Source organism: Sceloporus occidentalis, unplaced genomic scaffold (genome assembly GCF_023333645.1).
Source record: "Sceloporus occidentalis isolate IW3139 unplaced genomic scaffold, rSceOcc1.0.p SCAF_5, whole genome shotgun sequence".
Taxonomy (NCBI): Eukaryota; Metazoa; Chordata; class Lepidosauria; order Squamata; family Phrynosomatidae; genus Sceloporus; species Sceloporus occidentalis.
Genome location: NW_028316985.1, coordinates 50,656,806 through 50,671,448, shown reverse-complemented (window position 1 = coordinate 50,671,448; position 14,643 = coordinate 50,656,806). Strand labels below are relative to the sequence as shown.

The 14,643-nt window shown below is 36.7% G+C and overlaps 1 protein-coding gene across 2 annotated transcripts in view; it reads left to right on the top strand.

The window, feature by feature from the left end:
- The window catches only part of LOC149312145 (phosphatidylinositol phosphatase PTPRQ-like), a 136,625-nt gene that overhangs the window by 14,877 nt on the left and 107,105 nt on the right, over positions 1-14,643 (top strand). For both annotated transcript variants that reach the window (XM_089526810.1, XM_089526809.1), the window contains exons 11-20: positions 121-251; positions 643-772; positions 1,323-1,473; positions 2,302-2,408; positions 5,400-5,497; positions 8,184-8,349; positions 10,013-10,273; positions 12,493-12,653; positions 13,547-13,658; positions 14,375-14,601. In XM_089526810.1, coding sequence (XP_089382936.1) covers positions 121-251; positions 643-772; positions 1,323-1,473; positions 2,302-2,408; positions 5,400-5,497; positions 8,184-8,349; positions 10,013-10,273; positions 12,493-12,653; positions 13,547-13,658; positions 14,375-14,601 — 1,544 coding nt within the window. The remainder of the gene's footprint in view (positions 1-120; positions 252-642; positions 773-1,322; positions 1,474-2,301; positions 2,409-5,399; positions 5,498-8,183; positions 8,350-10,012; positions 10,274-12,492; positions 12,654-13,546; positions 13,659-14,374; positions 14,602-14,643) is intronic.

Sequence of the window (14,643 nt, the reverse complement as noted above, 5' to 3'; positions counted from 1 at the left end):
GTGTTAGTGCATTTGGGTAATGGCTGGAATCCAAGGGGCTTAAACATTCATCCACTTCATCTTTTCCTTATGACATGAAAAATTCCAGTGTGCAATGTGGATGTTTAATATATCTTGTAGGTCTTGCAGCTCCACTAAATGTACGTGAAGGCAGAGTTACAGATATTTCAATACAGATTATTTGGGATCAGGCATCTGGAAACTTTCAGCAGTATGAAGTCATATGCATGAACTGTGCAGGTACTTCCATGGTACGTTTTAAAACAACAGTGATATATAAGCAAGCAAGTTTCAGAAAAGAAAGCAACAGTTATAGCCAATGGCATAACTATGGTACTTGTTCCTGGCACAATGAAAATAAAATGCTGATCTGCCACATCAGAGAACAAGGAGCACTGCTATAGTATGTATTGGGACTTTATATTTCCAAGATAAAGTAATACTTTTGTGTTGTGTGTCACTGGATGCATAGTCCAACTCCATAAACCACCAAGTGATTAATATGCACAGAATGAAGTCACATTACAAGTTGACTGCAAGAGTTGTCTGTCACTGAGCATATGTGTAAACACCAACATGAAGATACACACACAGACATTTACAAAGCCCCAAGGAAAATACCCCCTCTCTTTTGCTATATAGGTCCAAAAAGTCCAAAAAGAAATGGCAGAATTTTCCAGTTTGAGCCCAGGCTTGTTGTATAATTTTACAGTTAAAACAGAAAAAGAAGGATACAAAGACAGCATTCCTGTAAGCATACAAATAGAGACAGGTAAGTAGGTAACTAAATTTGTTTGTGTCACACATGGCAATTTCAAACATGCAAAAATCTTACATGGAAATTCCTTCCCTCTTTCAGTTTTTAATATCCTACCCCAGTCCCTTTTTGGGGGTAAAGGCGAACTATTGATGAGAGTGATGATAATGATTACAAAGAGTTGTCAATTAATTATGTGTCATGGGTTAGCTGGCAATGCTTAATAATTTCCTGTTAATAGCTCGCTTCATATATCTGATGAAGCTTTTTTATAGGATATCATTTCTGAGATGCCACTTACTGTCCACTCATTTCTTACCACAAACTGATGGGAGATATAAGGGACCAGAGATTCATTCCTTAAAGGATTGTTGATAGCCTCTTAAGGCCATTCACAATTGTTTGATGACTGCCTCTTAAGAATCCCCAGAGATACTGGCCTTTTGGGAGAAAAGTGGGATATAAATCTGATAAATAAAATAAACAAACAAAATTGAGCTAATAAATGTTGGTTTTGAGATGTGGCAATATTACTGATTGTCATAATCACATTCTTTGTTGACAGTGCCAAGCTCAGTTAAGTACATAAATTTCAGTAAGGATTCTGAGTCAATAACTATTACATGGCCATCAGCGCTAGGTGTCTTTGATGGATACATTGCTATGTTGACTTGCAAAAACTACAGCAAAGAAGAAGGGTTATCTTCACATGCACGGTATTTTTTAAAGATCAGATATTACTTTCTTACTAATTAATATGGTTGGATAGTATGCTATCATTCTGAAAAGTCCTGTAGCTATTGGTACTTTTGTTAGATGGAAAGGTTAATTTTAAGTATTTAAATGAATTAACAAGAAAACTGAGAGCAATGTAGTGTGGCATATTTAGAAGAAATAAACAGATTGAAGCAACATTTTTCTGCTCTGTTTTTTTCCTGATTATAGTTGACTAAATTAATAGTTATAAAGTTATAAAGCACCCAAAACCAAAACCTTGGATGGAAAGGAAACCAGTGTTTTGTGTGTCTATTTTGGCCTCTTAAACCTGCATTTACAAGGAACCCAGTTTTGACCAATTCTGCATATTATATTATTCCTGTGGGATAGTTCTTATGAAGCAGTTCTATTTTGTCTGCCTGCCTGCCTCACTATCTGTAGATAGTTAGTATATGGCTTTCCATCAATAAATGTGTCTAGCAATTTAGCTATCTATTTTGTTTGTCACTTTTTAAAATAGCTGCCTGTGTTTGATTATGTCCTGATAATAAACTAGATACTTACAGAATGCAGAGCTGTACAGTTCCCCCACCTACATTTTATGTGTGAGTGTGTATGTATGTGTGTATGTATGTATGTATATGTGTATGTATGTATATACTGTATGTTTATGTATATATACACACACACACACATGCATGCAATATATAATCATTCAAACATTTTAATCTTTCATATTATATACAGCCTAATTTTGTCTAATATTGATTAATCTTGTATAGCTTTTCAACCTCTTTAATCAGGCTATATTTTTCTTAACTATGCAGAATGTTCATTTTTGACGGTCTTACTTCAGGAACTGATTACTATATTACAATTATTACTAGTAATAGATTAAAGAGAAGCACCCCTACCACTCTGATGATAAGCACTAGTAAGTTTATTTTATATTATATGCATTTGATTATTAACTACAGTCATCCTCCACATTTGCGGCTTTGACTTTTTGCGGCTTTGGTTATATGTGGATTTGATTAATATGGTATCTCTAGGAATCTCTAGATCCTCTAGTATGACTCTATGACCAACTTTCACCAGCAAATGCACTTAGAGAGGTGTTTTCTCAGGTATAAAAAAATAGTGTTTTTTTCCCCTTTTCACAGGGGTTCTGTATCCCCAACTTTACCAAAAGTGGAGGGCTCACTGTATGCCCTGGTGAACATTTTTAATTTAAAAAGAGCACGCTCATGGGGAGCAGCAGTTTATTGCACTGTCAGCTGGTGTGTCGCATGTCATTGTGTGGTAAATTTACAAGTTTTATCCCAAACTTTAAAGGAGATAGCCAAGATGCTGGACCCAATTCCTAAAATAGGTTCAGTACAGGTGACAGCTACTTTAAATTCAGATTAAATCTGGAGTGAATTCACCACTGAATTGAGATGGACACCATCATCTGCTACTGATCGATTTTTAAGGATATTCTTAAATGGTTATGTTTTATTCTCAATTCTTTCGAAGCCACCCTTGAAAAAATATTTTGAAATATGGTATTGTTGTTTGCCTTCGAGTTGTTTCTGACTTATGGCAACCGTAAGGCAAATTGGCAAAATTTATTCAGAGGAGGTTTACTTTCTCCCAAGGATATAAATCCTTCTATAAAAAGTAAGTTAGATTCCCATGGAATTTCAGTAATGTCTAGTATTATTTCCCCCCTACAGCTGTGCATGAACAGGAATGCAGGAAACACAGGCTACTGATGCAGGGAATGGGAGATCCATGTGAGCTTTCCATATTACCATCCTATTTCAACACAAGTTAATGGTGTTCCCCAAGTTGAGATGGGAGGAAAATTTGAAGACTTGAGTGAAAAAACACAAAAGGGGATGAGGCAGTGTTGGCAAACTCTTGACAATATCACACTACACTATTATCATTCCTCTTGAACTGCTCTACAGTGGAATCCTGGGATTTTCAGTTGGGGGGTGCATTTTGAATTCTCAGCCAGAAAGATCTTAGCCCTCATTAAACTACAAACGCCAGAATTCTACAGGAGGCAGCCATAGCAATTAAAGTGGAATAATAGCACGGTAACAGTGTCTACAGGGACGTAGCCGGTGGGGGGGTGTCTTAGGGTCCAGACTCCCCCCCCCCTTCCATTAGAAAAATGAATGGTGTGTGCTGCTGCACCGCCACACTCAAGCCTCATTATAATGGTGGCACTTAGTCTGGACCCCCCCCCCCTTCCTAAAATCCTAGCTACGTCCCTGGTGTCTAAGTGATGTCTAAGAAGAATTCTGGCTCAGGCCCCAGTCCCAGCAAGAGGTCCTGACCCTGAGATCCTGTATCAATGATATTTAGTGTCAGGTCTCTCTTCTCCAACACCCCAAGGACTCACTATTTTCCAGATATGACAAAATACAGTTGGCCCTCTCTATCCATATATTTATATCCACAGACTTAAACATCCGTGGCTTGAAAATATTGTTAAAAATATATACATTTCAAAGTTTGCCATTTTATATAAAGATAAACATTTCAACAACAAAAACAACCACAACATATTTAATTTTTTCCTGCTTCTCCCCATGGACCAACATCCCAGCCTGTCCTTATAACAATTCCTTAAAAGCTTTTGTGAACAGATAGGCCTTAACCTACCAGTGGAAGGCCATCAAGGAGGGAGCCATTCTGATCTCTCTAGGCAGGGAGTTCCAGAGTCTAAGCCACTGAGAAGGCCCTCTCTTGCATCCCCACCAACTGTGTTTGTGATGGTGTTCGGACGGAGATAAGGGCTTCCTCAGAGGATCTCAGAGTCAGGGCTGGTTCATAGAAGGAGATACGGTCTGCCAAATAGTGCAGACCTGAGCCATGTAGGGCTTTATAGGTAATAACCAGCACCTTGAATGGTGCCTGGAAACAAACTGGCAGCCAATGGAACTATTTCAGCAGGGGCATTTTATGATCTCTGTAATATGCCCCTGTTAGCAGCCTGGATGCAGCTCTTTGAATCAGCTGAATTTTCGAAATTCAAAGGTAGCCCCATTTAGTGTCTGTTACAGTACTCCAAGTGGGTTGTAACCTAGGCACGTGTAGAATTTTCTGCTTCATATGCCAAAATAATCTGGCTCCTGTTGGATTCTAGGCAGTTTGAATGGAAGTATGAGATTTGTTGCTCTGCCTCAGATACTGGAAAAAAAACCCAAAATGTTAAGCTCATTTACCTTCAGACCTTCAGTTCAAGGCAAAATCTCTCCCTCTTTCCTGACACAATCATGACCCACACAAAAACTGAACTGGGAGAAGGGTCAAGCAACACCCCATACCTCTTTAAAGAAGGTTATCTAACATTTTCAGATTCTATCTTAAAATGATTATTGCCTCGTGATGATAAAAGATTAAGTTTATTATGTTATTCTAAAATTTTATTTGATTATAGGATTTGTTCATTTCAGGAGTCTGGTTCATGATGCTAAACATTAATGGATCATTTATCCCATTTCATATCGTCATAACAAAGCATTGTATATATAATATTCTTTCTTGAAGTCACAAAGCAAAAAATTTAGTATAGATTCTATTGCTGTATTTTACACAAAAACACAATGTGAAGGTGGGAGTGCATTTTATTCTGTATGTTTCACAAATATAAAAAGTAAACTCTGATTCACTTTTAAATATGGTTTCCTTCATGTTTGTGTGCTTCCAAGTATGAAAAGTAAAGTGATTCATTTTTAAATATTTTTCCAAATGTTTGTATTTCTTCAATATTAGCAAATTAATTTATTATTAAATGTCTACCTGTCTTCTTCTTTAATATGTTTGAATATATGGATTGCTTGTTGTACACCGCCCTGATTTCTAGAAGGGCGGTATAGAAATAAAATTTTTTTTTTATTATTATTATTATTATTATTTTTCTCTTCAGATCCAGCTCCACCTTTAGATTTGCAAGCTTTTGGAATAGAAGAAAACACAGTTTATTTGTCATGGAAATTGCCAAGTGGAGGCTATGATAATTTTGAAGTAAGGAAACAAAAGTGTAAAGAAATAATTATTCACTCTACTTTTTTCAGTAACTTATACTAAAAACCATACAAGAAGATTATATATTAAAACTGCAGAACATTGGCACTTGCCCTAATATCTTTTTCTAAGGAAGAATAAAAGAAGCAAGTATGTGTGTGATTTTTATCAGAAAAAATTGTTCAAGGGGAAATAGTCAAGAAGATCTTTCCTGTCTCCCTTCCCTTCTTCCCTTTAAAATGGCATCCTTATATAAAAACACAAATATCTTACACAGAACCATATAACTTCCACCAGCATTACTGCCGCTCAGTTTTGTTTGGCAGATTAAGAAAAATATTGATGAAGACTACGTTTGTATTCATCCTAGAGCAACCTATGAAATTTAAATTTGTTTCTAAGTATGTGTGCATGTCCATGAATGCATGCAGATAAGAGTTTTGAAAATGTACTTTGTAAGGATGTTTTTAATGTGTTATGGAAAGAAAGGGTCATGTAATATTAATCATAATGACATAATGTTATTGTTTGACATACTGCAGAGCAAGCAGCCATGCTAGACTATGTTCCTTCTGAATAAATGAGATTAAGTATGAAATATTAATGAGGGAGGCTTTGAAACTGTGGTTGCTTAGCAAAGTGCACCTGCACAAATAGGATCATTTTACGCCATTTAATCATCCCAGCTCATCCAATTTTCATTACCCAGTTAGGAATTGAGGGTGTGAAGACAATTAAAAAATGCTTTAGTAATTTGTTTCCTTTTTTCTACTTTGACTTTAATATTTTGTACGTAGTTATCATTTGCAGAAGTAATTATTCAACCAAAATCTTTGTTGAGGCTGTCAATCCACATGCACAGATCTATTAGGACAAATCCATCGGCCCAGAAATTCTTCATCCCCTTGACTGATTTCATTTTCTTATTTACTTTGGAGTCTCATTTCTGTTTTTAGCACTCATCCTAAAAGCCAGGGCATTTCACAACCATCAATCATTATTTTTTTTCTCAAGGCCTTACTCAGGTGCTCAAATCTTGTCATAATGGGGCTCCATAGTCTACTTGAACTGCCCTGGTTGAAAACAGATGTCATACTACTTCTTAGAAAAGTAGGAAGGAAGTCTAATACTGTGAAAGGTAGTGTATAAGGGAAAGTGATCTTTCAAATGGGGCATTTATGTATTGGCCTTAAACATCGAACAGGAGGTGAGAAAACAATTGTGGCATTCTAGTTCTAAGCACATCTTTTATATTATGCTTGCGTAACTCCATGTTCTAGTTTCATATGTACCCACAGTGGCTCTGCTAGCATTGGACCTTGGGATATATGCCTAGGGCCTTGCAGCCTAGTGGATGCTGACAACTATCAGAGGAGTTTATGTGGGAAATGATAGTAGGGGTGATGATGGTAAGAAACAGGCTCAGCATGGGCTGTGCAAAAGCACTGATTTTTATTATCATATCTATACTATAACTATCCTGATTTGGCAGCAAAAATCCCAATTAATCCCTTGATATCTCCCTTTTTTCAGCTGCTTTTCAAATGTCCTGGCTTCTCTTTCCTCCTTCCACTTCTTTTCTTTGTCCACAGACTAAGTTTAAGATGCAAAAGTAGTTTGGTCAACACAAACTAAGTTTAAGATGCAAAAGTAGTTTGCACTCAATTATGTCAGTAAGGAAGAGGAGAAGTGGAATCTTGCAATTTCCAGTAATTAGGCTGAGACTAAAGAAAACTGCATAAGCCTCTTAGCTTGTGTGTTCTTCTTCATTAATAACTTTTGACATTGTGAGCACACTCTGATGTTGGTTGGCCACAAATGTCTTAGTTTTCATTTATGAAATACTGGAGGATATGTTGTATTTTTGACAGCCAGTATGATGTAGTGCTTTGAGCATTGGACAACCACTCTGGAGACCAGGGTTCGAATCCCTGCATTGGGTGACCTTAGGCAAGTCCCACTCTCTCAGCCTGAGAGGCAGGCAAAGGTAAAAACCCTCTGAACAAATCTTGCCAAGAAAATTCTGTGATAGGTTGCCTTAATGGTGCCATAAGTTAGAAATGACTTGAAGGGCCAAAACAACAATAAATTTTATTTTCTAAATGTTTAGTAGGGGAGGCACAGTGAAGCTCCTGTTGCTGAGGCTTCTTGTAGCCACCATCTTTATTTGCCCACAGAGACTCTGGGAAAATAAAGATAGTAGATCTGGAGACAGTCTTAGCACCTGTCAGTTAACTTTTTTGCACTGCCTGGTAAGATGAACTAGCAGTAAAGAGAGAAGAGAAGGAAGCATGCCAAAGAAAAGGGAAGAAGACAAGTGTGAATAAACACAGGGGGAAAACAAATTGGCAGTAGCAGGGCACTGGATGAACGAAAACGTAGGGTGGCATTTGTGGAACTGTGGAAAGTAGTGTGGCACTCTCTTCCCAATGTAACTTTTCCTGGGGACACTCATACTACTTTTTTCATGGGTCCTTCAGATCTAGCAGATCAGTTATATAATTTCTTGTGCAATGGCTAGCTGCTGTTTGCCACCCATGCATAGTTCTTTAGATTCAGCCCAATATATGAGTGTGTGCACATTTCACTGTGCATCTGTGTGCTGTTCTGTTTTGGCAACTCCATCCTTAAGTGGCATTTTCAATGTTACAGGGAATTTGACTTGGAAATGTGTTTTCTTCCTTAGCTTTCTTATGGTCTGGCAGCAAACAGTGATGCTCTTCATATAGCTAAAGTTCATGGTAGCAGAACTGTGGTGAAAAATCTGATGCCTGGAGCAGAGTATATCTTTCAAGTCAAGACAATGAAAGGAAAAGATTTCAGTGTGACCATGGAGAAAAATGTTATAACAAGTAATTGCCTGATACATTGTTTGAAAGAATGTATAATGTAAATTTATTTAAACAATACATAGAATACTCAAATTAACTGGGTACAAATGAAGATTACAATCATGTAGCAAGCAATAGGTAATACTATTTTGTAATACTCTTACTAGTGTAATGGTCAATATAAACTACAATGTATATAATATTACAGTATTGTTAATATATAATATACTTTTGCTACATGATTGTGAGTCTCACACCAGGATTAGTATTGTTAGTACTACTATTGTTGGGTTGCCTTGTTGTTGTTTAGCATAGTCTACTAAATGAAGCTTACCTACAATTATGTTCTGTGTTAAACAGACAAAAAGCTATTTATAGATACCTCAGTTTTCTTCCAAGAATTAAAAAAAACACACAGAGGTAGCCTTGTTAGTCCATAAGAACAAAAATAAATCTAAAAATCATAATTGGGTAATAGTTTGTTTAGGATCAAGTGAAATGCATAAAAATGTGCAAAGTTTCGTGTTTTCTAGAAGTCTTCATGAGGATAGTCTTTAAAAAACAGAAAATAAAAAGGAGGGCAGAGAAGCATGGGAAGAAAGAAAGCTAAATATTTTAGTTGCAGACATTATCTTTCTCTATCTTGGGACTACAGACTGGATTGCAAGCAAAAATTTTGAACTTCCAAAGATGTATGACACTCATAAATAATTTATAATGTGTTATAATAATTTCCGTGCTCTTGCATGTTAACATGCAGTACTTAACTACCACCTTGTTCGTTTTCATCTCACAAGGCATATTTTCAGGGTGCCCTTTCTGTGAATAGCAGTTCATAGTGTGTTAGGATGGTGTGTTTTGCACAGTGATTTGGAGCTGCCACCATTTTGTTTCCCATTCAAAAGGTGGGAACTTTTCCAAAGTTTCCAACCCAGTCACTCTGGAAGTGATAGCCATTTGTATGGTTGCCCCCCCTTCCCTATTTCTTCATGCAATCTGACTGTGCCCATTGCTGATCAGCTGTGTGCATTAGCATTTCCTCCAATGCCTGGCAGACTTCCCATTTCCTACATTTGCAGTTCTCTCCATATAGCAAAACAGATAGAGGACAATTAAAAATAACTAGGTTCTGCTATTTGTTCTGTATATGAACCTGAAGGAGTCTTTATCTCACTTCTTTATCCATCTTTCCTATCTCTTCTTGCATTTGGTAACTCTCTACTATCTGAACATGGTTTAATATGTGAATGATTGAACCATAGTTTGCATTATCCTGTAAGTCACGATTACAGACCAGGAAAACCAACCTAGAATTGCATGCTTTGTGCAAGTAGAAGGAAGGCAAAGCATGGTTAAGAGAAGGTGGGGCACATAGACTCATTTCTAGATTTCTCCCATCTAACCCTTTAGAAATATAGTTATTTTAAACTCAGGATTTCATAAGTCCCACATTTACCAAGTAGTACCTATCAAACTCAATTGGTCATTATATGTTAATAGGTACCTATTGTGAGCTTGCTACTTCACAAAATGTATTTCTTCAAAGCACCAGCTCTAGTGGTGTTGTGTAAATAACTTGTTGCTGTTTCTGTCAAAAGTAATAGTATTTTTTTTTAAAAAAATACCTTATGTATTATTTCTGCAGCTTAATCTACTCTCTCTCTCTTTTAAATATTTTAATCAGAACCAATGGGGATATGTGGTCTAATGGTAACAGCAGTAAATACTTCGTCTGCCACATTAATATGGAATCCAAGCAAGACTAAGTTCACCCTTTATAGAGCATCTGTATCAAACAATACTTTCAAAAAGGAATATACTATTTTAGGAACTGAGTCATATCACACCATTTCAAATCTGATCGCTGGTGGGATTTATAATTTCACACTGCAGAGAGTAAAAGGCAGTGTTGAAAGTGTTACTGCATTTACTGAAATCATTGCAGGTTTGTAGTTTTCTTTTTTAATTATGTTTATTATTTATCATCATGTTACAAAGTATGCATGCCTACTACAGGCTTTTCTGAAGAGTGTTCTGTGATGACAGAATTCTGTGAAAACATGGACTGCTTAACTTTTTTAGAGGGGAAATGTAGAAATCTGGTCCTATCAGAAATTGCTGAATGGAATAATACTGCAAAAAGTTACTTGATGCCCCTCAGTACTCCTGATGTAACCTGTTCCCAAGACTGTTCCATTTATTTTGTTGGGGGAAGCTATTCTATGTGCAATTCATAGAAACATTTCAAAGAATCAGATCGTATAAGTGCTTTCTTTGTACCTGTAATGCAGTCAGAGCATTTTAAAAGAGAAACTCCAGTTGAAACTTTTATCTGATTTATTTTCCCACTGGTCAGGTTTCACTCTTGATTTAACTATGAGTGTTGTGTGAAAACATTCCCCAGCACTAGTTATTCTCAGGTACAAATGAAGGAGTGTCTAGTATATTCTTTTTAAAAATGTAGAAAAATAAGTAAGGTGTTGCAGTCTTTGTGTATGGTATTTATTGCATTTATTTATACAGTAGGAATATGTTCAGTTTGTGAACAGATTAATCCAGACAAGATGGAAGTGCTTGTGTTCACTGAAACGGCAAATCGAGGAATAGGAATTCAGGCTGTGCTGGATGGGGTTATAATCCATAAAATCTAAGAATTCTGTCTTGAGTGCATTTCTGGGCTCAACCTGGCTCCTGAATGCCCTGGTTTCAGCAGTGACTAGGAGCACATTTGTTGTTAAAATTAGTACACTAATTGCACCCATTCCTGGAGATCTTAGATCTGGCAGTGATAACACATGCCTTAACTATATCCCATTTGGATTACTGTAATACAACCTACATTGGGCTGCCTTTAGAAACTGTTCATAAATTTCATCAGGTCCCAAATGCTGCATCTAGACTGCTTACTGGGATTGATTATATGGAATATGAGTACCTTGAAATATAACTCCTTGTAATATAATCCCATCATGCCTAGGACAAGCAGGTCCATCCCAATTGCCACTTTTGTGGCCTCAGAGGGAGAGAACTGCAGTCAGCATCTGCTGGACTTAGTCCTCTTCCACACTGCTATCCTTTTTTCCTTGGTACTGAGTCTTTTTAACCTGAAAGCAGGGGACTGTCAAATTAACATTAGTAAACCACTCATAAAGTGTCATGGACTTTGATGGTGCTTTATAAATAAGTGATAATAATAAATAGCTTCAGTGCCTACTGGCTAGTCTTTGGGAATAATGTGAATTTCTGATTAGGACCTATAAAGCCCTGTATAGTTTTGTCAAGACTGTTGGAAAGTTGCATCTCTCCATATGAACCTGCCCAAGTCTTACCATCCTCGAGGGAGGGATTTTTCCTGGGCCCATCACCCTCACAGACCTATCTGGTGAGGACACAGGAAAGAGCCTTCTTGGTTGTTGCTCCTCAGCTGTGAAACCCCCTGCTAAGGGAGGCTTGGTAGACCTTTTCTCTGCCCTTTCTCTGCCTGAAGGCCTTTTTATTTAAACAGGCCTTCAGTTTTTAACTGGTTGGAGTAGAAAGATATTCAGTGAGATGTGTTATATCTTTTATAATGTGTTGAATGTATTTTTAATTGTTTTAAATTAATTTTAATTGGATTTTTTACATTTTGAAAAACCTTTGTACATTGTATATTGTTTTTAGTTAACATTTTAATTTATACTGTAAGCTGCTTAATTTATATTGTAATTTCCCATATTGGGATAAAGGCCAGATATTTATTAAATAAATAAAGAATGGAATTTAGAGATTTCTCAGTTTTTATTATTTGATTATTCCAGTCATGAGACACAGACTGCTGATGCATATGAAGATATGCCCACTGTGGCTATGCCTTCTTGAGGTTTTGGGGTAGAAGGATGAGAAACAGGGAAGCTAGTGGCTCCATTGCTACAAATCCAGTCTTGGTTTTGTAGCTGTTCCTCCCATAGCTGCTGTGGGTTGTACGGAAGCTCTTTTGGTGCCAAAACTCTGTCAGGAACAGGATCCATCATTTGGATGGTTCCTGTACAACCTGGAATAGCTGCAGGAGGATAGGCTGTAAAATCGAAAGTGGATTCACTTCCACTGTGGCAATAGATCCAGTAGCTGCTCCAGTGGGAAATATGTCCAGTGGAAATAGTAATGTGTAAATAAATTCTCTTCAAGAGCCTGAAAAGCCAGAGAAGGTTGAAGTCTTCAATGTGTCATCACATTCTTTTTCTCTTCGCTGGAGGCTACCGTATGGATACGTGGAAAGGTTTCATGTGCATCTCACACCTCCTCACGGCTTTGTTTCTATCCAAGAAGTGGGAGGTGGGGAGTATCAGGTATGTGGGGGCCTTTGTTTTAAAATGCTTGGATAGTCAGCAATTGTTTATGTACTGAGCTGATAGGAAAATTGGCCAAGCATGACGTTCTCTCCTTCAGCTTTTAAACTTAGATGAGAATCCAAAAGTACACATGCCAAATTTGTGGGAGCAAATTTCAACATCTATGGTTTTGTTGCCTTAACAACAGCTATGATACTTTTACGGAGTGTGCCACAGACCTCTAGCCAGTCATTTAAGGGTTCATGAATAGTTTAACAAAGGCAGGGCAGAGCTATTGAGTAATAGAGGCTCATTAATTGTGTACTTGCCAGTAAGATCTAGACTTAAATCATTAATGCAGGCAACATTTCCCTCTTAAGCCATCACAAAGTTATAGGAGCACTCTTTGATTCCAGTATTGGAAAACAAAACAAAAAAATAATATAAATACCATGGTTATTCATTTTATTTTGCTTCTTTTTTTAACTGGAGCTGCAAAGGCACAGGTACTTTATTTGAATGCTGACTATGTTGTTGTTATGTTATATTTCAAGGTGTGACAGCGGTACAAATTTTTCTAGGAGATGTGTTTTGCTGTGAGATGCTAGCATGAGAACTCTGCAAAGCCATTAAAGATGAAATGGATAAAGCCACTGAAAAAAGCTATTGGTTGATGGAATAAAATTAATATTTTTTAATGTTGCCTTTTTATGAGCTTAGTAGACAGTTTATATATTTCAATAATGTAACAAGAGCACTTAAAATATTTATCTTGAAATGTGATGTATATTGTGACCATTAGTAATATTAATGCCATGTATTTAACATTTGCTCCTTCCTTCCTTCCTTTTTTCCTTTTTTGTTTAAATTGACATCTACTGAGTTCTAACTGAGTTAATTTCATACTCTAGGCTGATATTTCAAACACCACTCCTGGAACAATGTACAGTGTGACTCTTTCTTCCGTTACCTCTTCAGTGTACAGCTCACCTGTCAGCAAAACAGTGACAACTAATGTAACTAGTGAGTTCACAGCAAAAATTCCTTTTGGTTAAAATTAGATAGATATCTATCTTGCAGATTTGAGTGTATTACTACTTCTCCGTTAGAGTCTGTTCATTTCTGTGTTAAACTGTTATAGATTATTCATTTTTAAAATTGTTGATGTGTTTAATGAGAAGTGAAACTATGACAACAATGGCATTTAGAAGTACAACTTGGAAATGTTAATATTTGTTTGGACTATAGCCTTCAGAATTCCTCAGCTAGCATGCTCACTGGTAATGCTTATTGGGGATGTAGCATGTTGTAATACAATGAGTTATTTTTTTCCAGTAAATCCAATATGTTATGAAGAGTGCCATCATTTATAATATACTTGACAAAATGCAAAAAAGTCCATGATTTATTGGAGAAGTCCAGTTCCACAAAATTTTATAGAGCTTCAGTTACAAAAGGTTGATGCTTGTGTAAGATGTTTTAAAAACTAAATTGGCACCAGGATCCGTTTTGTCTATGAATATTTCAACATTCCATTTTTTGAATTCTTATGGAAAGAATGTACTTGGTGTTCCAAAATATATTTAATCATCTTTTATAAGAGTTCTTAAGAAATCCAGCCTCATATTAGCTGTACTTTTCTGTTTAAAAATCCCACGAGATTATAAAATATTTAACTATTATGCATTAGTTCTGAACATTTGAAGGAATAATTTAATCAAATGATGTCCTTTCTGCAGATCCAGGACCTCCTGTTTTCCTTGCCGGAGAAAGAGTGGGTTCTGCAGGAATTCTTCTCTCTTGGAACACCCCCCCTCATCCAAATGGGAGGATTATATCTTACACTGTCAAATATAAGGAGGTATGCCCTTGGATACAAAATACCTACACTCAAGTTACAACAAAGCCAGACAGTTTGGAAGTCCTTCTCACCAATCTCAACCCTGGAACAACCTACGAAATTCAGGTAACCCTTCCAATTACTTGTAAACTATAGATTAAATATATT